This window comes from Ostrinia nubilalis, chromosome 2, assembly GCF_963855985.1.
Source record: "Ostrinia nubilalis chromosome 2, ilOstNubi1.1, whole genome shotgun sequence".
NCBI lineage: Eukaryota > Metazoa > Arthropoda > Insecta > Lepidoptera > Crambidae > Ostrinia > Ostrinia nubilalis.
The window spans coordinates 918,845-944,708 of NC_087089.1; the positions used below are offsets into that span (position 1 = coordinate 918,845).

The following is a 25,864-nucleotide window of genomic DNA, read 5'->3' on the forward strand; positions in this document are numbered from 1 at the left end:
CGCTTTGAAGCCTCTTTAGCTTTACAACCATAATAATGGGTGCTGTCTGTTTACATGATTGTCAACAATGGAAATGAGTAAATTATGCACAAGAGCTTGAAATTACACGTCCACGGAGGCGCGCGCGCAGAGAAAAATGCGCTTCTGGCATTATGTAAGTTGAATAAAGAGATAATAGCTGCATTGTGCTAAAATGCTGGTAAAATGTACTTGTTCAAATGGCAGTGGGAATCTTGATGGCTTTATATTTAACAGTAAAGCCTTACTAGGATAATTAATTTGTCCAAGTGGTTTTACAGCGCACGCTGCAACTTAGTGACTACCCACGCGATGTGTGGAGTCACGGCATTGGATGTCGAAATGTTGTGTCATTTTATATGCAGGCGTGGACTAACTTGTATTTTAACATTTAAGAATAATACCCAGAGAACAAAGAGTATGGTCATGACAAGTGAAATGGAAAGCAAACAAGTGATTTATTAAGCTTGGTTTAAGAAAAGAGCTCAACAAAAAAAGGGCGAGATGCCACGATAAACATTTACGTATTTTTGCTCCGTAAAATTTAAGTTCAGCCAATGTTAAACGATAGCATTGTTACATAACTTTAATTAAAATAAGACTACATTACAATAATTCGTGTTACATAAGCATTGTAATGTTTATAGCTTAAGCAGAGCGTTATCAAGCTCCTCGGAGCATTGCGAAGGGACGCGCACGGTCTGCTGCGTGCGCACAAAGCAGACCCACAGTCAAAGTAGACTTATGTAAGTAAACCTCAAAGGTAGCAGGAAGGCGCTGAATGCAGGCCGCTACCAACCGGGCGATGTGGCAGCCTTTAGGGAGGCCTATGTTCAGCAGTGGACCTGGACGTCCAGTGGCTGAAATTATGATCATGATGATGAAGTAAACCTCTGTAGTACATTTGGCAGTTGTTGTTCGATAGCTAATCAAGCAATTCACTTCTTGTGTCTGACAGTAACCATCTAAAGCTCTATCTAAAATGGTTATAATCGCCCTAAATAGACCTTTACATCCTGTGACTTCTCACAGCGACTCTAATAGACACGTTAGGGTACATGATACTTTAAGCAGCAAATGCAGCGATGTACTAAAATAAAAAACCGGCCAAGTGCGAGTCGGACTCGCGCACCGAGGGTTCCGTACAAACCTGCAAGGTTTACAAAGTTCGTTCATTACGACAATCGAGTCATAACTATGGTATTTTTATTGCAAAATGAAATTCATAACATTACAATGGGGAAAGTAACTACTTAAAAGGAGAATGCCCAAAAGTGGTATCGCTCGAAATCTAATTGTACATTGAGGGTACCACACCGTAAATTCCTTTCTTCATTTGTAATGATTTGCGAAAGTAGTAAGAAATTGTAAAACCTCCGGAATAAAATCCGATTTTAATAAAAAGTATTGTAACAATGAGCTGCAATCAGCAACACCTATCACCGAGCAACGACACTACGTAGTTCGCACGGTTGTCAATAGATGGCGCTGTTCGTAGTTAGCTCGCGGTATCATTTGATTTTTTCCTGTCCTTAAGTAGTCAGGGCTAACCACAAATCCCTTTCCCCTTGCAAAATGGTATAAATAACATTGGTATGCACGCAAGATTATTTTGTGTTTATATCTGATCCTTATCAAATAACGCTAGCTTTGGCGTAGCTAGGGTTTTTTTTTAGGCAGGGTAACTATCTACAAATATAAAACAAGTATTCTAAGGTAAAACCTGTAGCTATGCCAATGGACACCATTCATTTCACTTAAACCAAAATTACGTCAAAGTCCGGAGTTTTATAAAAAAAAAATATGCGGTATGATTATTTTTTATTTATTTATTTTTCCTATATTTGCATTATAGGTAGGTACCTACCTCAGCGTTTTGAATTTTTGCGTTGATTTAGAATTTCTCACAGTTTAGAGGCAATTAGATTTAAGAAGTGTTTGATATGAATTTCAACTTTAATATCTCTACGCGTTCATGTGAAAAAGGGTAGGTAGTAAGTTTATAATTATTAAAAAAATATTTTATGTCATGTAAGCAAAAATAATATTTTAAATTTTATATAACTTCAAATTTATCATTTTCGCAATTTTTCCTTTATCTGTACTATATAACGTTGCTTCGTGCCGAATTTCAAGATTCTGAGTTCACAGGAAGTACCTTGTAGGTTTTGATTCCCTAGCGTGTGACGGAAATTCGTCTAAGGTGTCGGTATAAACTGCTGTATCTTTTGATCGCGTTAACTTAGAAGTTTGATTTTTTTACTTCTTAAAGGGACAATAGATCTAGGTATTTGGTATAAATTTCAATTTGATACCTTTATTCGTTCGTGAGAAATAAGGTAGTAAGTTTCATTTTATTAAAATATTTTTATTATATAATAAAACTAAAAAAATGTAATTTTCGCAATTTTTCCTATATTTGCATTATATGACAATGCTTTATGCCAAATTTCAAGATTCTGAGTTTACGGGAAGTATCCTGTAGGTTTTGATTCCTTTGCGAGTGTCGAAAATTTGTTGAAAATATCGACATAATCGGCTGTATCTTTTGATTGGCTTGGCTTAGAAGTTTGATATTTTCACAGCTTAAAGGGACAATAGACCTGAGTATTTCATGTGAATTTCAGCTTGATACGTTCACGCGTTCTTGAGATAAAGGGTCTTGACAGACGGACGGACGGACAACAAAGTGATCCTATAAGGGTTCCGTTTTTTCCTTTTGAGGTACGGAACCCTAAAAAGTAGTATACACGATTAGAAGCATTTAAGCATCAATGCAATAAAACAGTTTATTCGTTTAACTACGTTCATTGCTGAAAAAACTGCTTACCTACTTCTATATTTATGGACACCTCAGATCATAGAAGGGAAATTAACACTAAGTTGATTTACTGGTTGATCATATGCACTGTGCCATTATAGATACCCCTCACTGTAAGCATTTCATTGTACCATCTCCAAAATGATGTTAGTAAGTGAGTAGTTTTGTAAGATACAACAATGTCTAACTAATACATTGTTCTCACACGTAGGCAATTTAATCGTGAATTCATTGTTCGATTACACAATTGTATATTCGCAAATAATATCCAATACGATCTCGAGCATGAAGTGGAAAGAAACATGCAACGAATGTCTAGAGATGATTAACTGAAGTAATTTAATTATTTCCTGTATTATGCGATTCCGAATTATCGAAGTATTATATTATTCTTCTGCTGGATTTAACTCTTCTAAATTTATTATAATTTACCTAATACTAAACTGTAGGTAATGTAAGCTATCGAGAAAAATTAATTAGTTAATGAATTACGAGTTCTGAATGTAATATTTCACTACAAACCTGAAGTATTCCCACTAGTAGATATTGGATAGTGCCTTGGACGCTAGAGATAACAAAATTGCCACTCCTAATGGAATAGACTAAGAGCTAGTGAACGCCAGACCTAGGTACGTCATTTTATAAAAGCTGAAAGTTTGTCAGCGTATGCTCCCAATATAGGATAGAATGTGAAGTTTGGGTCATCGTGGCTTTGGCAGTTTTGACAGTTCCAACACCTTGCCAGACAGTTTTTTTAGGATAGCTGCCAAAGCCACGATGACCCAAACTTCATGATTCACCAACATTCTATCCTATATTGGGAGCATACGCTGACAAACATTCAGCTTTTATAAAATGGCGTTCACCAGCTCTTAGTCTTGAATGAACTATCATTAAAATAACCAACAGGCCTTATGTGGTAAGTAGATAGGTACGTCATATGTTTTTTTAATTAAGTAGGTACACAATTTATTTCCAAATCGATAAGCCTTTTAATAAGAAGTTTTGAATTAAGAAATTGAGGTCAGATAAATAATCAAATTGATTATTAATTATTGTGTACAAATGGCTTTACTTTTACAAGGCAAAAATTGATGAAGATTAGGCAATATTCCAAGAAAATAAAAATACTGTAGGCAATAAAATAATCAGGTAGTAATACATATTATATGATTAGGTAACTGTCGACAATACTTAACTTCAGATTTCAGAACACCAAAATGTAGCAATATTTTTATTACTTCGAAATTGTGAAGGTTGGACCGTTTTTTGAAAGCTTTATTACTCGTATTTAACTTAAAAGTTGGGTTAGATACACTTTAATCTTAATTTAAATACAAAAATTGGTATCTGGTTTCCATGTTCAGGTACGTTACATAAATAAACACACTAGTAGAGTACCTACCTACGTTTTATGAGCATACATTTAGCAATTCTCATGCTTAGAAATTGATTTTGTCTTTATAAAATGCCTCTCTAAGTAGTATTATCACTTTAAAAAGTTGTACATTCAAGACTAAATCACGTTTTGTTACCTAACTAAACGCTACAAGCTCCAGAACAACCTGCAGTTGTTATCTTTTCCACCCACCTCATTCTCACACTCGTCTCATGTTTTTTCTTCATTCAATTTTATTATGACAAATGTGTAACTTACATTAACATTTCTGTAACAAAACCCAAGAGTATCCATCACCCATCAGTATGTTAAAATCTAGAGAGCTCAAACAGGGGCAATATTTAAGTGCCTACTTTTATACAACTGATCTTCTTGATGTTTTTATATCATTCGTGGCTTTTCTCCTTTTTATACCAATAAGCGGTTCCAGGATCTAATTTTATCAATATAGTTGTGATTTCCTGACTTTTATTGCTATTAGATTTCCTTATTTCTTCGGGCCTTTTCATATTTTAATTCTTACTTTACTCGACGCGGATTATTGTAATCATGTCGTACTATTTCAGCTATTTTGGCCTGACTAATAAAGTGAGCATAACTGTATCGTGCACTAGATTCTGTAGTAGGTCAGTTTCTAAACAGATGACATTTCTATGCAGACCAATGTATATGTACCTCCTACACCAATTTGCTACTCCGTCTTGCAGCCACAACGATCAATCACGGTATGCCTCTACATCCAGTTTGACTAGGGCTACCAGATACCCGGCATTAACTGGACTTGTTGTGTTTCATGGATGTGCCAAGCTAAATATTTACGTATCCTTTTATTTTGGAAACATTGATGGAACTTTACTTGTTGGTTTTTTATGTATTTTATCCATCTTTTCGTTCTAATGTGCGTGTTTTATTTTTCAAATAAAATAAAATTCAGTTTGTAGGCCATTTCCAGGGTGCATGCCACTAACGAATACGAATTGTCTCCCCATATGTTTTAGCTTTTATATATTAAGCTGCCCTGATAAATTATAAAAGGTTGTCTAATAGGGCCTAATGCCTAGCTTATTCTTGTAAGGCCTGGCTACCCTAAGTACAACGCACGCGGAAGAAGTTCGCCCTCAAAGCCCAATAGGTCGTCAGCGCAAACAACAATGGGGCATTGTTGCCACATGTGAACGAGTGCTGATCAGCAGGTATGTGTCCGTACATGCTGCACTTATATCGTGAAAGGTAAGCGACATTGGTATATTATGTAGTATGTACTCGTATATCCTCGGCCCGAATAAATGATTTTAACTAGTCTCTGTTGACTGTCTCACAGAATAGATTCTGTGCGGCAACATAAATGCCAATATTTTAAAATGCAACTTAACAAGTTGCATGTTTAAAGAAGATTAGCATGTTTACCGTCTGATGGTTTAAAATTAACACAGTGATTTCTTAGTAACTTCGTCTTGAAAAAAATCTCACAGAAACACTTTCTTGCTATACAATAGCTATCTTATAGCTCGGTGGCAAGATCTACACAAGGTGCGTCTAAACTAGCTTCAGTACCTACGTGGTTTCAGCAGCATAATCGATCTGTCGCTAAATAAATATCTTTAACCGTCGGTCACTAAATATCTTTAACCCTTCACTGGCCTTAGAAGATAGGACTCCAAAAGGAGAGTGCGTCATGTCACATTTCATGAAAATCACTCGGAAAATCTCATACATTTTCAGCTTCCTCACTTTACCGAAACTTCCAAACTTCCAAACTAAACTTAGATGTTTTTATGCAAACTGCGTTATATTTTCAACTCCTAGATCCTTAGAGAATCTAACCAAAATTCCCCTATGCCTAGATCCCATCTACTACTATACCAAAACTCGTCAAAACTGTTTCAGCGTTATAGTTAGTTAGCATTTATTATAATTGCAGTACGGATTAATTTCAAGATGACAAGATCGCTTATTCATACACATCGGTTATACACATACATTATTTTCCCAGCTCACAAATCCGCAAAATTGCCCATCGCAAAAACTAATGTAGCATAGCAAACGTGTGAAAGCGAGGTGCACCGTGAGAGACGGGAACAATTATAACATGCGCTTGCGCACGCTCCGATATTCATTTATTACCTAATCGTATGGAGTGCACGTAACACAATACAGCCAGCGTTAGCAGGCTTCGTGTGGCACAAACCTTATTCATTTTAGGGTTCCACACGAAAAAAGGAATCATTCTGGTCTTACGAGTAGTACAAATTATTTTTTGGAATGCATAGAGTGTAAATCAAAAAGTTTTAAATATTGAAATTTTTACAATATTGTAGAGATCTATGAAATGTAGGAACTAGTAACGATTTTATGGCTCACACTGTGGAAGAAAACTACATTTATCTATTAGCAGAACCCTAAAGTGCATAGTGTCCTGAAAAACCATACAGCAAAAAAAAATTCAAAAAAAACGTAGATCGTTAAAAACTGTAAAAATCAAATTCAATATACGGAACCCTAGAAGCATCGTGCGGTCCACACAGCTTATAACCGCACAGTCTGTGGAGGAACAATATACGTGGTCGCAAGTCGCAATCCTCATCAGTGAGGGACCGAGGAAGAAGAAGAAGAAGCATAGAATTGCCGTGAAAATACAATAATCATGCTTTAGTTTAATAGGTACAGTACATATTTTGTTTTGTTTTTATTTTAAACTTGAAGCTACTTCACCTGCCTTGAATATCAAACATTTAAAAGCAATTGTCACACGAAGGTCTACTAATGAGTTGAATAGTTAAATTTGACAGATGTCAAATGACAAGTGGTTAAATATCAGAAAAAAATGTATTTCGAACAATGGTTAGCTTGACTTTTAGTACATTTTTTAACTATTAGTTTCCATTTTGTTAATATTTAACCATTAGTAGCAAAATTTAACAATTAGTTATTTTAACTATGAATCAAAAAACTGGGCCTTAATCATTGAAAATTACAACGATACGGTCACTACAACAGTATTATGTAGTCTATTTTAGACCAATGATTAAGTAAGTAGGTTTATGTACTTTTCCTAAATTAAGTTAAGTTAAATTGTTTATAAGTTATTCTGAACTTTGTTACGTCTTGTTTGAATAGTGTAATTGGTAGGTACTACCGTTCTATTCATGAATAAATAAATAAATAGCATTTTTGCAAATAAGCAATCATCACTATGAACATAAACTTTCTTTCTGTGACATTTCGATGGCAACACCATGGGTCTCCATTCCGCCATTTTCAATTTCACAATCCACGCTAATCCGAATGAGCATTACGGCTGAACCAATACATAATCACAGTAACAGATACGCGAGTAACGGTTCCGGGACGCGCTGTAGAGCGGAACAGCACTAAGTACTAGGTGCCCAAGCGAAAGTGACACCGCAATGCCCTGAGGTTAATCTATTCTCTTGTGATTTGTGTGCTCGTGACGTATTTTAAAGTAAATAATAAAGTAATGAACCGTTACACGCTGACAATACACCAATTTTAGGTCACGCACTTCTATTATGCTGAGGTCGAGTACGTATTTTTAAGACGTTACTACTCAAAAACGTATACGAATTTATTCACAAATTGTGAGAGGCTCGTATAAAAATTGTGCGACTTCGTATGCGAACTACCTATATATTTTTAATGGTTACAATATACCAATTTATAACGCAGCATTGCAGCTTAAGCTTTTATAAAAAAACTTGTCCTAAGCTTCAGACTTCTGCACGTAGGCATTATTATTTTCATGATATAACTGTCTACTGTTGAGTAAAGCTCTATAGACATTTGCCATCCAAGAGTACAGATGAAGAGAAGAAGTGAATTTTCTCACAGCCCTTTTCCATATCCTCCTTGTGGAAAAGAATACGATTTAGAAGTACTATAAGTATAACTCTGTCTGCCCTCATGTTGAGTAAAGCTATAGACTTTTGAACAATCAAACAAAAGTGTAGAGTTGAAGAGAATAAGTGAATTTTCCGCAGCTCAAATTTTCCTTATTTCTAGTATACGACTCAGAAGTACCCAAAGAAATACCTCCAGCTATTACCATTTCAACAAAAACGTCTTCGGTACAGATTCTCTTCTAACAAGCGTCGAGCGTGTCCCCATTGCCTGTATTCCGATACACACGTAACAAACTTGTTTCAGCCGCGCCGGTTACTGAGCGCTTGATAGCTTGGTCGCAATTGGGATTCTTAAATGGCAGATAAAACTCCTGATTATTGAGATAAAGGAATCGTTCCTTCGTTTCAGCCAAATGACGTCTACTGCTAGACAAATGCCTACCCCAAGGTTTTCCACAATGAACGGTCCTGCGCTGCCTGCATCCAGGCTCTTCCCGCGACCTTTACCAGATTGTCGGTCCTGCCTACGCTACGTCTTCCAGCCCGTGGTCGTCACTCGAGAACTTTTCTGCCCCAAATCGCATCGCTGAAATTCATATGCAACGGTTCTATTTTAACCTTGCACTAAGCTATTTTAATGAGGTCATTAACATAGTTAATGAAGTCATTTAAATAGTTGCCATAGATAAACTCAATAAAACTCCTTTTCATTACGAAAGACCAGCTGAGCCTAGAAGATTAAATGGGATTACAGCCAGGGCAGTTTTAAGTTCGAAATCATAATATTCACAAAAAATAAACACGGGTTTTATTAAGTAATCTCAACAACATAAAATTTCACTTAGAGTTACTTTCTTTTATGTAGTCAATGTATGAGTAGTACTGGTAGTACTACTATGGTAATCACTCTTCCTATTTATTGAGGTAATGTAGGTATGTAATGTAAAATCTCTATATATCTATTTCAGCGACATCAATGACTCTCCCACCATTGCTGCCATTGTATACTTCAATATAATTTGCAATATGACCCACTTACTTTTTGTTTGTAGGTCAGCCCACTGATCAGCTTATTGAATAATAAAATTTATTGCACCATTAAAACCAATGCCTTTGCCCGCCATTGTCAATACAAACACATCACATTCAGCAATTCAAATCGAGTTCTAAGTCAAGGACCTGCTTGGGATGCACTCGACAGCTCCTTTGCATAATGTTTAAACTAAAATTTGGTCAAACAGCGGCTTCCGACTATATGTTGAAACTTAGTCTATCTATAAATATACATTACAGGTGTCGCAGATAGACTAAAATAGTGGCCTGTAGGCCTGTAGGTTCCACATTGATGCTCACAGTTTCAAAGCTTTATACATAAAATGTGGAACATGACCTAGGATTTGCAAAAAACCTTGATGGAATATAAATTGTAGTAGAATTTGATGAAATCTCCAGCAAAGACTGGCATTAGTTATATTTCGCGGTGGGATATGGTTAGGTAGGTATATTTTTACAAAGATCCACCGCACGTCTCTGGTCTCTAGCCGAGTCAACGTCTAGATTGTCGAAACCAACCTTAAAAATAACTTTTGAAAATACTAGGTAAGGTATTTGGTCATATGTATTGGAATTGCTAAGTAGCTTAAGTAAGCCTTTGGGCAAAATGTGTTATGAATTCATTTCAAATTTTTAAATCGTACTCCATTTTAAAGCTATACCAATACATAATCCTTAGATGTTGTCAATCAAATTTTGGATGTTAGATTTGATGAGTCGCCCTACAAGGATCCCACCTGCGACGTGTGGCCGCCAGTGAAAGTGCCGCTGTAACTTCGTAACGGCGTTATGTCACGCGCGCGCGCAGCCGCCGCTCAGTCGTAACCACTATGACGCCGCGCGCGCACCTCTGAGCGACAACCACCGACCAGTGCGGCCAGCATGTGCGTGAAGTTACAATAAAAAAACAAAATGTACCGACTAGTGATATTTCTGAGTGTCATCCTTGTGGCGGCAACTGTCGAGAATGCCCGCGAGGAAAAGTTAAGAAGCGCCTTGATAGACGCTTTTCAGAACATTAAAAAAGCGTCTGCCAAAGGCGGAATCGACGACGAGGGTCCGCTCACGTCGGATCTGATAGGCTCCATATCCTTGCCCAATTCCAGTAGGAATGATAAGACTACCACCGATTCGTTCGATTTGTTCGCGGACGATGAGGGGTTGTCTTTCGGGGACGCGTTCGGAGACGTCGAGAGTGAGAAGAAAGCTCCGACGACGGAGAAGTCTCACAATGTGCAGCACATTGTGAAGACGACGAAGCAGGTGGAGAAAACGACTTCGAATCCGAATAAGGATATTTGGAGCAAACTGAGTGATTCGATAAGGACGACGGTGAACGAGTCGAAGAGTGTGCTGAAGCAAGAGAGTGCGAATATAACGAACTTATTGGGGATAGAGAGTATGCTGAGAGTGTTCGACGCGGAGATCCTGGTGCACCAGTGGAAGGACCTGCAGAGCGCGGTGGAGGGCCAGTGCAGGGACGACCTGCAGGAGTACGTGGACGGACTGGTCGAGAGGAAGCTCTGGGCACTCAAAAGTAAGTCAAGTATCTTAAATCTTGTTATAAAAGATAATATGGTCTGGCTGGTTTAATAGGATAATTTTCAGCAATAAATTATAGTCTCAGCGCTGAAAAATCTCTATCATCGACAGTTTCAATTGGTTGTATCCTTTTTACCTGCCAATTAATACTGCTAGTTCAATGAAGTTTCTCGCACGTGGCACGGAACATTTGCCACTTGATATTGTTGAAAAGTTGAAATCCGTGGCTTGGCCTCAGTTGTGTAATCTCGCGAATACATAAAATCTCAGTTATGAAATATTTTAAGAATGAAATCTTCGGTAATTGTGCGTAACGTTCAGTTCTTTAAAAATAAATAAATTCTTTTCTTTTGGTTCCTTTTTGAGGTCAACAGCATGGCAAATTTGAGTCATTTCTTCACGGTCCAATCTTTAACAGGAACTTTCGATTTCGTGAACCATCTGTGTTTTTGTTTTATACCTCTAGAAAAAAAACATTACCTCAAATTCTTGATTGTTTTATTGCACAATGCATATCAGACCTAAGTGTTCCAAGCGTTGACCGACATTCTAAACGAGGTTTGTGTGTCCGCGTTTGAAAAACGTTTTCTTCTGTTCAGTTCTTTTTCTTGCTTCTGTACTGTGCGCGCGCAGTTGCGTAATGGCCGCCAAAAACTCGGAAACCAGGCCATCGGAGAGGTTTTAATAAGACCAAAACAGTTTGTTTACTTGCACAATCTACACCGCATTATTGTTTTGTGGGTTTTATGTCATAATGAATCAATAATAGCGGTGTATTTAAAGGGTTTCTGTGTTGAGGAACGGTTTTATGGTTAAAGCTAAAATAATCACGGTTTAAAATAAATAACGGTTAAATGAAAAATGCACGTTTATAAACAAAAATATACGAGTAATGTATTAAACTGTTTTTTTTACTGTTAGACTTTATAGTTTTCTTATTAACTGCACATGTTTTAGTATTCACAAATATGTACATTTAATATCACACGTGCACAGCAAAAATAACCAGTAATTGTTTGTTCTAGTCGTTAGTTATATTACACTAATAGTACGAGTGCGCATAGCGAAATAGTTTTTATTGTTTCAATAAACAAAAAAATACACAATTACTCAACTCTACACTACACTGATGTGTTAATGATGTACAAAAAAATGTTGAAAAGAGAAATTTTCGCTCTTGCTTTTACTAAAAAGCCGAATTTAAAGTTAAACTGAAGTTTTAACATAATTGAAGTAATAGCCAACTGCTTATGAAACATTTAGCTAGGTATATGTTGTTTTTTCTTATTACATATTTATTTTATTCTATTAGGAAAACCGACAGATTTAATTTAAGTAACACAAAAACAGTTATTATAATTTTACAACAATAATTAACTACCAAATTAATAATAATTTATATTTCATTATTTATTACTAGAAACAGTACAATTTGTCAGCATTTCAGTCACTTGGATGTTAATCGCGGATTAATAATTCAATAGGTATCTGACGGATAATTTTCTCTGACATTAAACTAAACACTGTAGTATCTCATGGTTTTAATAAGTATTATTTTTTCGTAACGAATCATACTGTATAATCATTAATATTCAGTCAAGTCAGAAACGATATTTGTATAGACTATTAAATAGTGCTTACAAATTGTCAAATATTGAAAGAAAAAAAGGACTAATATAAAAAGAAACAAGTTTTGCCATTAGGGAAGCCTTTACATGCCTCAATTTTTTTGCCCTAGCACTACTACCTACTAGTATTGACAATTATTTATCTATTAAACATTATTGTCATAGCAACAGCCAAAAACCTTTAAACCTTTGAATCCTAATATTTTTATTAATTATTTAAATATTTCTAGCAAATAAATATAGCCTTAGCCTTTATACTTCCCGGTTAACCAACAAGGCTCGCATTCTTTCCTACTATTGATTTAGTCAATATTGATTGTCTCTACATAATGGATGCTGCTCTATTTGAACTAACGTACAGCCCACCGCATTTCCTAGTTAAAGTAATCGTTAGGCCTGAGATCGTAGGGACTAAATTAGTTAGTTATTTCGCTAACTGTACTACACACGCGCGAGTCAGCAAAGTTTCTTGGCTCATGAAGTGTTTTACAAAAGCCATCATAAGTAGGTATAATGAATGACCTTGAAACAACCATCACATTTTTGAAGTTTTTTATTTCTCATCTCGTTATTTAAATCAAATTCTCTTCTAACATTTAAACTTATGTAGTAGAGCAGAACATGTAGAAATAAAAAAATAAGGAACAAGTTGTTGAAACCCCTATAAACTGGTACCACCTCGTACATTGATTTGAAATTAAAATTTATTTACCATAGTGAAAACCTTATTGATTTATTATTGCGATAACTACATAGTTAATTTTTTTTTTATCTTGCAAGTTTTTGGCCATGGCTAGTGTTGAATATATAATATTTGTAAAAACAAATAGACATACAACATAAAAGTAAGCAAATACGAATAGGTACCTATTTATTTATTTTTTTGTAAAACTCATTGTGTGATATATTAGTTGATCAACAAATTGACTTAGTAAAAACGTGTGGCCTTTTGTGCCACTAAAATAATATAAAGTGGTGAGTAAACGTTATTTTTCATTAGTTATTTGTTGTAGAGTCGAGTCTCTTTAAAACAAAGTCGATGAAGCTTTGGTGATCAGTAATTTTAATTCGAATGTTACGTCAAATTGGTCAGCATATTATTGGAATACCTATCCAAGAATACTCGTATATGGAAATTATTTATCTTATTTTTAGTAAGTTTTGTAAATTTTTTTTACTTAACTCTACCATTGTTTCGGGGCCGGTGTGCTAAGAAAAGGCATCGCAATCTTTTAACACTGTAACCCCTGTAATGTATAATTCCATAATGCAAGTGTCCCAAACAATAACAGAACTGGGCGACCTTACCAGCCATAACACTTGTCCAGATGCACGACCTTCGGCTGCTTTCGTGTTGCCCAACATCTTTCTCAATAGCGCCCGCGCAGTTATGTAATCCGCGCGGACTCACTGAATTCACTAAAGTAACATTATCTTATCCTCCTTTCGCTTTATCATTTTTAATTCAAATCCTGTATGTATTAAGTAGTATGTCTAGGTCTCATCAGAGTAGAATAGGCATTTTATTTGTTCCTCTTTATCATTATCTATACTAATCTACAACTAATATTATAAAGCTAAAGAGTTTGTTTGTTTGTTTACTTGAACGCGCTAATCTCCGGAACTACTGGTCCGATTTGAAAAATTCTTTCAGTGTTAGATGGGCTTTATCGAGGAAGGCTATAGGCTATACAACATCACGCTACGGTCAATAGGAGCAGAGCAATAATGAAAAAAGTTGCGAAAACGGGTTTTCACGCGTACGAAGTCGCGGGCACAGCTAGTAACTTAATAATATTATTGATGTGTCTGTATAATTTAAAGTTTGTTCCGGCGTTTCTTCTCAACACTTGCCATAATTATGTTTGTCTCGAAGCGCTGGTAGGGCCCAAAAGATATGAGACATGTAAAGTGCCCCATAATGGCTACCTTTTTTTTTACTATATTTTGACGTTCATAAGTGCCACGAATGGTCTAAATTGAATAAAATATTTTTGATTTGATTTGATTTGAAAGCAACCACTACGGTTTGACAAGAGGATGAGAAACACTCCGAGTTTCATTCAAAGTTTAACGCGATCGTGCAAAGTCGCGGGAAAAATTATGTATCTGAAAAATCTCTAGTTTCTTACATATTTAACGTATGTAATAATTACAGCACACGCACAAACGAAACCTATTCAAATAATCATAAATGCATTTGAATGGAATATAAATATAAATCAAACATCTATCAATCAATATGTAGGTTATTCAACAAAACGTAACGTTATGATTATTCAATATTTAATTGACGGAGATCAATTTATTGAACTGAAGTGTAATAAATTTATAAAAACTCAATAAAAAACAATTTATCTAAATGAAAAGCGAAAAAACGTGTATGTAAATGAGTAGTTTCAAACAGCTTCTTGTACCTACCTACGGTGTATAATTTTCATGGTACAGTCAAATTAATCCAATAGCTAACATTTATTTTATGATATTCTTTATTTTATTTGTTTAACAATGTTTCAACAGCATTTAATTGTACATACATGTGCAGGAAAACACCATAATTTGTAATCAGTATTAAATTTTATAGTTCTACAAAAGGCGCACTGAGAGCAGTCTGTCCAATAGGCACTCAATACTCAATTCTTTAATGCATTCATAATGTTACAGAGGTGGGGCAAGCTTTGATGAAGCAACAATTTTGTTAAATATCAAAAAGAAATCCATAAAAAGCATACTTTTTAGATAGAACTTTGAATCAGAAGATGCAGGCTTCCTCGTTGTGAATAAAAAAAAACTACTTTAAAATTACAAAACACGTTTCCAGCGACTTTGTCCGTGAAAAGTCGGCTTCCACAAAATACCTCGCTTGCTAAACAAACAGTTTGTTAAAAGAAAGTAAAGCCGTATGAGTGTGATCTTGTTCCATGAGACACCAGCCGCATACTAATGTTTAAACCTAACAAGGTCAAAGTGAATTTAGAAAATTCTTTAAAGTTTTATAAGGGCTACCATGACACGTGCAAATAAGTTATAATAATCAAATAAAAACATACGCGCGTCGAATAACAATTAGCTGCTGATTTTTTCTCATTCAGTGACAGTTTTCTATTTCAGAACCAAAATATGTAAATAATAGGCTAATAAGACACAAAGTAAGTAATAAATATCTAGAGCAAAAATAACAATCAAAAGGCTTATTTGTAAAGTTCATTACAACTGAAAATCTACAGTTCTCGCTAGCCACGATGAAGCCAGTCAAAACCCATAAAGCCTACTTCTTCTTAACAATGCCTTCGGCCAGACTCCTTTCACGTAACCATTATCTTAACAAGGCTCAGCTATCTGCATGAGCAAGGAAGTGAACAAATCGTGCGCGAGCGCAGAAATCACTTTCATCTCGCGTTGCGCGACGAATAATGTCCTATAGTTACTCGTATCTAGGGTTAGGAACTCGTTATGTTAAGCTTTGGGCTTTAAATAAATGTAGTTTAAAACAAATAAGGTGAATAAAACACTACGAATAGAAGTGACCACAATTAACACAATACAATGTTAAATTCAAGATTTCACACTTAATCACTTATCTGCTCTTTTAGCTTTGGAACATCATCATCATGACACATGAAGATAGTTTGATATTTGTGATACATTACGAGTTACTTGAAAACGTGATGACAATAATTTCGCTATTACAGATATTATGCCACAAGTGTAATAAAAAAGCAATTCAATATAATAAGTCTAGTTAATATTTATCTACGATCAGTCTACCCAGTATTGTGTTCAAGGTAGTTGAAGCTAAGAATAAAACTTTTACGCTTATACTGACTTCCTGTTTCGTGTATCTCTTAATTTACTTGGCATTGGCTGAATCACTGCATTTAAACGGTGAGAATTCATAAAACTATCAAATAATAAACTTGCTCAAAATATATGCAATCCTAAAACTGGTCTTTAATGTGACTTGAACAATCAGACAATATTGTCCTATAAACTACACCAGTAATATTTATTTCCAAAGCTCAAACTTCTATGTGCGATATTTCACAAGATCTGTCAACAAGGAATAATTTGTATGCGTGTGGCGCTGCGGCGTATTGCCCCACCTAATTACGGTTGCAATACATACAGACTGACACTCTGATCTTCCAGCTGCGTTGCAAAATGACTACGTGGAAATACCATTTCCACCGAACTTGGCCCTTCAAAGGGCCCTACGGTTTCAACATGACATTGCAACAGATATTTATCTCTCATACCTACTTAGAAGTTTTAAAAGATATGAGAAGGCCATTGATTTTATCTATTCACTGCTCTGACGATTTCTCATCTAAAGTGACACCTAGTTTAATCTTGAGTCATGGTGAATAAGCAAATCCTTATATATAGAAGTGATGAAATATTTGAATTATAGACAAGAACTAATTTTTTGATGTCAATGTAAATACCTACGCTTGCTTGGAGCAAAATTCATAGTCACGTTTGTCTCTTCACACAAGTACGTTATTTCCTAGTTGTTTTTTTTTAATTAATAGTCCAAGACCATGACAATACATAATTTGGTTATTCATTTCATAATCGTTATTATTTTTACTTAGGCAAGAACCTACGTTTTCCTTTGACCTAGGGTCTGTTACTTCTGTGCTTCAACTTATTCTGTGGCCCTAAACTTAAGGTTGAAGGTTGGCATTTGGCCTCCACTCCTGGCGCAGACCGGTCACGCAGGACGTGGAAACCGCTTTCCACACATTTCATTGCTAAATATTCCTTATCAGACAGATATGGGCAGTTCCGCTAGATTGTAAACCTGTGGCTATACTTGCATGTGGAGGCGTTAGCGTAGCGATTACTAACAAAGTTTCAGGATCATAAACATTTTGTTTTCAAAACAAATAAAATACATAATATATTTGTATTTCCTACATTTCCTTCAGTTTTGTTTCTTGTCATTGTTAGACTTATTTTGATTGATATGCTCATTGCTCACATAAGATATGGAGTTAGACAATACAGTAAAAAGTTAATATCCCTATAAAGATGATATTGGCATTGACATTGGCTAATTAGAATCAGACTTGGAGGCCCATTATTTCAAACCTTTAACGAGATGGTCATATTATTCTTGCAATAGTTGCAATCAAGCTTTTTACGAGAGCGCAATATGCAATAAATTATTTACTTCCAACTCCCCAAGTGTTTTAGCAATTTGCTTCTCTTTCATTATATTGCGACATATCGTTGGGGAATATTAAAAATATATTGTAAGTTGCAATCGGCTCTACCTATTTAAGAGTTTTTTTTTACCTTTGCTACTTTATATCAAGATAGAATCAAATTGGAAATGATTGGGAAAACCGACCCCGCGTAACGGGATAAGGCGAGACAGAAGAAGAAGAAGCTACTTCAAATATCAATGAGCAATATTCACACTCATACTTAGGTATACGGTGTTAGTTTTCATATAAAAAATAGAGATATCTTTAGCTTGTATTGTAAAGAGAGTTTAAGCCGCCTGGGACCGGCAGGACGTGCCATACGCGGCACTCACTTTCTATCCCGACGTAACGTTGATAGTAAATGTTTGTTTTTATACTTTGCAAGAAGGTGCTATCTCATGACAGCAACATTGACGACAAGTGAATTCACTTGTATTTCACTTAAAATTTTGTGTCGGTAAATGAACCGACTCGTTAAACATCTAGCTATTAATCATAATCAGCAGCATGCTTCACATTGTGTTTATATTGTATGTTTTAATTTCAAAGTATTTTTTTATACTTACATGTTTTTATACTCTTCATTATTATAAACATTGTCAATTGCAATAATCGTCTTCAATATCGATTAGTTAACTAAAATAAAACGATTCTTCTAAATGATTGATCTAAAAACAAATCTGTGTGACGGTAAAGTTATTTGAGGTTACAAGTGTTACAATTAGTTATTTACTTTATGATCAAACTTATTTAAATTCAATTATATTACGAAATGAATTTAAAAAGGGCCAATCTGAAACGAAATAACGTAATCTAAATTGAATTTCATAACGCAGCGAATAATTACATCGCAGTGAAAATGTTTGACCTGAATTCAGCGTGATTGTCCTTGGAAAGTAATTAAACGAAAACAATTAAAATAATGCAATTACAAGTTTTGTGCACTTATTGAACCAAAATGTAAAGGAGAAGGAATGATTTCGTAATTGTTACTAGTTGTATAAGGAGCACACTTGAACTTTGTGTGTATGTTTCATACATAACATGGCGTAATCAATAAAATAACAAAACACCTGATCCCAGTGATCTAATAATACGAAAGAAGCACTCTTTCAGTTGTCAAATACAAGTTGAGTTAGACTTAATCAAGAAGGTTAAAATAGCCTGATACTACGATTTTTTAATTATTATTATTTCCTTGTTTCTAAGAGCTTGTAAAGCCTTATTGCAATGCTATGTGAGCTATGTAAGTATACGAGAATTATTAAACTTACAATAGATGAAGTCAAGAAATAAATAAAACACAAAAACATTACAACCCTTAAATACAGCAATTCTAATTCTAATCGCTGTATTATCTTGGGCACAAGCTATACGAGCTTAGCCTTATCAGCACAGGTATATCTATATCTGTGCTTATCAGCTTCTTAACAACTTATTAAAATGATATTCCACTGAAAGTATATGTTAAACTAGACCCTGCAGTTAGTTAGTTTATTGCTCCCGTTTATCATGTTGATTACATTCCATTTCTTTGAACATTTCCGTCGGTGAGCGAGAAGGATAGATTGTAGAACCATAAACTGTAGAGCCGACAGATGCCAGGAAGCTTGAGTATCGTTTAGTTGAATATAGTTTTATAATTAAGGAAAGTAATTAATCGGAACGAAGTGCCGCACGCTATATTGGCATCTGATTAAGTGTGCGTGCGCCTCATTGAGATCGTGGCAAATTAAAATTGACCTTGTCCCTAAGAAGAAATTCTTTTCTTTGCCAATAGAAATCATCTATTGGCAAATAATTGACATTATCAATGACTCATTGATAGTACCTATCTTTGTTTCAAACTCTTAACTATTTAATACTATCTTGAGGTAGCAAAATGTATCACGCAGACTTAGGTATCTTTTATATTTATCATTGCAAACAACAAACCTACTAATAATCTCGTAAAACAACCAAACATTAAGTAAGTACGTCAAAAAAGGCGTCGTTGATCTTGACCGACAGAAAAATTATAAGATGACTTATGCACACAATCTAAGGGTCAAGATGTGCCAGTATTTTTAATTGTTTAAGCATTGTTAGCCCAGGGCAGCACAATGGTTCCCACGTAATTTGCCGCAGTACCGCATCACGACCGACGCACGCGCAGGCTTTGATAACTCGTGAGCCATTCATTGAGGCAGCAAACTTGATAAGTAGTTAATTGATGATGCTGACGAAAAACTCGAATAACACGAATGGAAATAGGAAAAGACAATGCCGGAAATTGGCGTCTTTTTTTTTCGCGCGGCCATCGACCAAACTTTTGCAATTTCTTACAAAACTTGCGCACAAAAAGCAAATCTAGTATGAAAATCATCAAACTTCTAATGCTCGTAACTCAGTTCAGACTGAGTTTAGAGATATACATGCCATAGTAAGTTTGGTTTATTACACTATTTTGTAATAAAAAGAAAAACAAATTTTCTATACATCTATCTTGTAAATAAAATAACTCAGTTACTACTATTAAATATGACTACTACTATTAAATAACTCTCAAAACTCTATTCAGACATCAAGTAGGGACAAGGTCATGTCCTTTGATTGGATAAATCTTAAATGTTTAGACTTTAGACCAAGAGCAGAGTCTATTTTTAAGTAACTCAAAAGATTCTTCGATTAATTGTTACTAATGAAACAACAATTTACGAGTAAGTATATTAATTTGTTTTCTCCGAAATGTAGTTTCCATCAGTGTGCATTTCCATGAGTTCCACATCATGATCACACCTTGCAACCATAAAAGTAATCGTTACATAATAATTATAACTGAGTAATTATGTTTATTACCTCATTCTCATTACCAAAGGGCACCATTTGGGTTTTAAGTGTGACGTTAGTGAGAATTAAGGCTGTATAAGTAATCATTAGCGGCCGTAAAGTGACGTCGACGTATGATGTCGTTTCTCCGAGGTAATGGCTTCAGCTGGAGCCAAGGCACATACATATTATAGAGTGCAAGTGACTGCGTTTACGCAACCGCGCGAGTGGCCAGTGCGGAAGTAAGCAGGGTTGGTTGTCCTATGTAAATAAAACAAAAAAAAACAATGATATTCATTTCCGAAAGTAAAAACGCTATGTTTATTCAACTGTGGAATTTAAATAGGGATGTTTTTTTCAGTAAGATTCGTCAGTCACTTAGGTAGAGTTGCACCACCTAACTTACCGTAACAATAACGATAACCGGTGTTTTTTGTATGGAGTTTGACAGATTTTGACGTTTGTTAATGTTAAAGTAAGATGGTACAACTTAGCCTTAGAATGCTAGGCTAGGGTTACAAAAACATATTTTCATGAAATATCTTAATAATGGTTGTTTTTTCAAGAAAGTTAATTCCTAACATTGACAGACTAATAACATTGTATGCTCAAGTATTATCATTAGGTATTACCATTTCACTCATAGGGTGTCCACTTAATGTCTGAACATAATATAAAATATGCTTAGAAGAAAAGAAAAGAAGACCCACTCATATCACAAACTAAAATTATACATGTAATGAACATTTATGAATAAATTTCTTATTCTTATTCTTATTCATGTAATATGTCCAACTAAACTGTTACTGTGCTGTTACTAAGTTGTCAACCCTGTGCGCACGCGCTGCTACGCGAAGCCTCACGAGTTGTATAACAGCGGATCTCCGTAGGTCAGGTACGCGGATAAAGCGGTTTCCTAAATAGAGCGATACGTTACCGTAACGTTACCGTTTACCGTCTTGTTTTTTATTTTTGTTTTTCCTTATTAAGGCTTGGTATTTCAGCTAAAGTATGTATTTCGCGCTGTCAAAATCTGCGCGCGCAATACTTCGCCGAAGACAGCGCGCCAAAGAGCTCTCGCGGCTACACAGTATAAAAATACGCAGTTGGTTAGGTTAGGTTGACTTCCTTCCGTTCAAGCGTCACACTCACAGCACTTTCTAATACAATTCAAAATATCCAAGTGATACAAATTAAAACAACTTTCAGAATTTTTGGGAATATATTTTAGAATCGAATAAATATAAAATATAACTGCCAAAGTAAACACGGTTCAAAGAGGCGTGGCGTCACCCAACCTTCCGGAAGTTCCACGCCGGCCAAAAGAATTTCAAGATTACGTCACCCGACCTATCGGTAGGTACTCGGGAGCTTGAGCGATTGGAAAAACATTTTATGATCAGTTACTCGTAGTAGCGATTATTTAGAGCTTGGATAATAAATTATAGTTGTTGCAATTCACGAAACTTTGCATGTGGTTAATTATATTAATCAGTACACGCATCAATTTTGTTCAGTCTTTTTGTTTATTAATAAATAAAAATATCATACTAAAATTGCATACATATTTGTTTGTATTGGTCTGGGTGTTTTCTTTCCATAATTTATGTATAACGTATGTACGGGGCTCTGTATCGAAAATCACTATGAGCATCACACGCGGTTACCTGCCGCAGGCACCCGCTCTGAGCACTCATGGGAGTTTATGCAGAGGTCGCTAGAGTTTGACTTTGAGCTTTGTTTATAGTCATTACGAAGCAGATTTTGATGGGAAACTGCACTGTCTTGAATTCGAAAGGGTAATTTGACGGTGTTAGGGGAATTCTAGGAATAAATGCAGAGCCTCCTCATTGAGATTGAGACATTTCGATTTGAGATTTCACTTGACATTGATTGCAATCTGACATGGAGTTTTCAAACACTTGTAAAAATAAAAAGTAATTAAATCAAAAGCAGTAAGTATCTAGTATTGATATCAACTTCGAAGCAAAAGACTCCCAAAATAACTTTCTACCCCTTTTACACGTTTGTCATGAATTATAATATTAAGGAATTGTTAAGCAAAATTTCAAGTAGATTGAACCAAAGAATCACTTTGTCCCATACAAACTTTGCCCCCTTTTTTCACCCCCTTTATTTCATGACCCCATTTCGGAAAATCGGATACCTACGTCATACAAAGAACACACCTTCCAACTTTCAGGTCTCTACGATATCCGTCAGTCATTTAGGACAAAGCATTTTTATTAGTTGTCCAATACTTTATCGTTCCAGATATTATGTCATTGACAGGAGGGCGCTACTATCTTAATGGGTTATTTATTAGTCCCAACTTTATGCCACTTGACATTTCAGAATCGTTTGACTTTAGATACCTAAGCGATTTGATATTCAGAGTCTTTTAATGAAATCAAGTTCTAAAACAACTTGAGGTGTTGTACCCGATCAAGCTTTTCATTGCAGGACAGTTTTAAATAGTTTTATTATTAGTTTTTTCTTTAAGTCTTGATTTGTCAGAGTAGGTAAAGGCTCCATGAGAGCAAAATTTAGCTTTATGATAGTTTTTAATTTTTTTCTTGAAATATTTGACGCCTTGTAATCTCTCGTTAATATAGGTCCACACAAATAAAGAATGTTTGACTTCGACTTTAATAATTATGCTCTTACATAATTATAAATAAACTAGCTTTCCGCCCGCAGCTTCGCCCGCGTAGAATTTTTCGGTTTTTATATAACCTATTACACTCAGATATGATGTGGCTTTCTATTGGTGAAAGATTTTTTAAAATCGGTTCAGCAGATCCCGAGATTACCCCTTACAATTTAACAAATATACAAACACACAAACTTTACCTCTTTATAAATTAGATAAAGATAGGTAATTTGAAACCCTATTTTGTTTTATTCTTTTTTTATTTTAAATATTTCACAATCCAAACTAATATTTACCTACTATAAGAAAATGCTAAATTGTAAATATTAGTTTGAATTGTTAAATATCCTATCCTACTAATATTATAAAGGCAAAAGTTTGGAGGTCATGATGTCTGGATGTCTGGATGTTTGTTACTCTTTAACTTTTCTTTTTGTTGAAACTTTACAGTATTATTATTATTGTTTATAACCCAGATTGGATGCGGGCAGCGCAGGACCGTTCATTGTGGAAAACCTTGGGGGAGGCCTTTGTCCAGCAGTGGACGTCATTTGGCTGAAAAGAAAGAAAGAAAAGAAAGATAACCCAGATTAACATATAGGCTAACTTATGACGATATGTGACAAATAAATTTCAATAAATAAATAAGACGTGTAAAAAGCGCAAACTACCTATCGTCATTGGTTAAAATCTACAGCGCTTGACAAACTACTGTATGACGTTCGTAAATATTCATTCGGGGGAAGCCGTGAAACGCCATCTATCAACATGATATCTAACGGGGGTAAAACGAGGTCCACGCGAACGAAGTCGCGGGCAGCCGCTAGTTTATAATAGGTAGCTTTCCCTCCGCAACCTTATTGGTATTCCATGTATGTGTCTTTAACTGATTTCTGTTAAACATTTCATGTAAAATTTTTCCAGTTATAACTCCATTTACATCTGCATCTGTAAACAAGGGTTCATGTTCTCCAGCCCAGATGCCGAGTAAACAGAATCGTCTTTCAGTGACGTGCAGCTGCCCCTATATTTGACCCACTGACCTAATTTTTTATTATTTATTTGTATCAGTGTGCTCTTCTAATAGGTGTAAGACGATTGTATGTGTAGGTACTATTAATATGTAATTTTTACTCATTGGTTTTGTCTCATATTTAAGGAATTTACTATGTATCATGAGTAGAGTCTTCGTTTAAAAGGATGCGAACGATTTAAATTTCAATAGGTAGACAAAATTGATAATTCTTAATTATCAAATATTTTAGCTTTCTCCAGTAACACTGATATTATTATACTGTGACTCATCAAAGTCATCATTGTCAAAAATATTGACAAATCGCGAACTGTCACGTCCAAAAAACTGACACGCGTCCGTCCTCCGTAAGCGCCACCGCGCGACTGATTGAGATTGTCCAAGCCGTCGTGGACGATTTTTTCCACATTTTTTAACATAGTAACTAAAAAAGACGCAATATAAAAATTCCATCCGTTAAAAGCCCTCAAGTTATTTCTGAACTTTAGTTTAGTAAAAGATTTAGAATCTCAAATCGCTTATTTTAAAAATAAAACCATTATTAGAAAACGAATAGAGGTAACTTTGGGAATTTATTCTATCGAGTCAACTTCATCAAATCGTGTTTCCATCCGTTAATAGCCCTAGAAAATATCCTCAACTATGCCCAATAAAAATCTTGGCCTTTAATTTTACTGTTTAGTACCTCAAAAATGAAAAATGAAAACCTCATTTTCGCCATTTTCTCTGCTACCCGGCCTTAAATGGCATGATTTCGTGGTGATTGAATTGGCGTGTTGTAGAGTCTTTTAAGACAAGCTCTTGATAAAAAAATACTCAAGTATTGCATCAAGAGATAATATTGTGTATTATCCAAATAATAACAGCAACCACATTTATATGTTGTATGAATAATACTCAAGTATAAATGGAAATTGAACCAATCACAAGATTTAATATATGCGTTTGAATCGAATTAAGCACTGTTTCAATATGAACTTTCAGACAAAACGTTCGTTTAGAACATTATTTATAGACAAACAAACCTATTTATAAGTATCGTGACAAGTTCGTCAATTTCCTTTGTCGTATCGTCAAAATCAATCAAGCTACGTTTAAAATTATTGATTCCATAAGAAAGTTACATCGACTAACCGGTCACCCGCAGTGGGTCAATTCTTCAAAACAAAGACAAGCGCATACCGCAGCCCACACGTGCGACCGAGACAGACGACCGAGAGACGACCATTGCATAATGGTGTTGCCATCGATTCTCGCAGATTTTAAATGTTTTGAGTCTCTTGCAAAATTAAAACCAACACGTGAAAGTAAGCACGATACGGTTGAGATGCAGTTCCTAATTACTTATAATGGCTTCAGTTTTAACTTTTTTCAGCGCTAAATTGTCGGGCTGTGACGTCTTTATAATTTAATTACGCAATCTCTTAACTAGATAGTTTCATTCAGTTAAATAATTTATTATGACGTCGTGCTGAGTTTTCGAAAAAAGTTTTACCCTATCTACTTTGCAAGACAAACTTGAATATTGTAAAACAGCTGTTGAGTCTCTGAATAAATAAATAAGACAAAAAAAGTATTACATTTTTAAAACAGGTGCTATTAAATTCGATGACATGAATTATTCTTATGAAGCTACGTCTCTATCTCTTTGTTACTTTATCATTAATTGAACTATTTTAACTATCTTGTAAAAGCCTAAGAATTTATTTCGATTGTGTCTCGATTCGTTGTTACTTGAAGGACTACAATGATTACCTTATTATTATTAGAATGGTTATTAGAATATACAATATAAAAACCTCAACCTAAAATCCTCTTAAGTATCGGTCATCGGGT

General features: G+C 35.1%; 1 protein-coding gene across 1 annotated transcript in view; it reads left to right on the forward strand.

The window, feature by feature from the left end:
• The first annotated feature begins 9,965 nt into the window (after nt 1–9,965).
• The window catches only part of LOC135077950 (uncharacterized), a 47,009-nt gene continuing 31,110 nt past the window's right edge, over nt 9,966–25,864 (forward strand). The window contains exon 1 of the mRNA XM_063972493.1: nt 9,966–10,688. Coding sequence (XP_063828563.1) covers nt 10,064–10,688 — 625 coding nt within the window. The 5' untranslated portion in view covers nt 9,966–10,063. The remainder of the gene's footprint in view (nt 10,689–25,864) is intronic.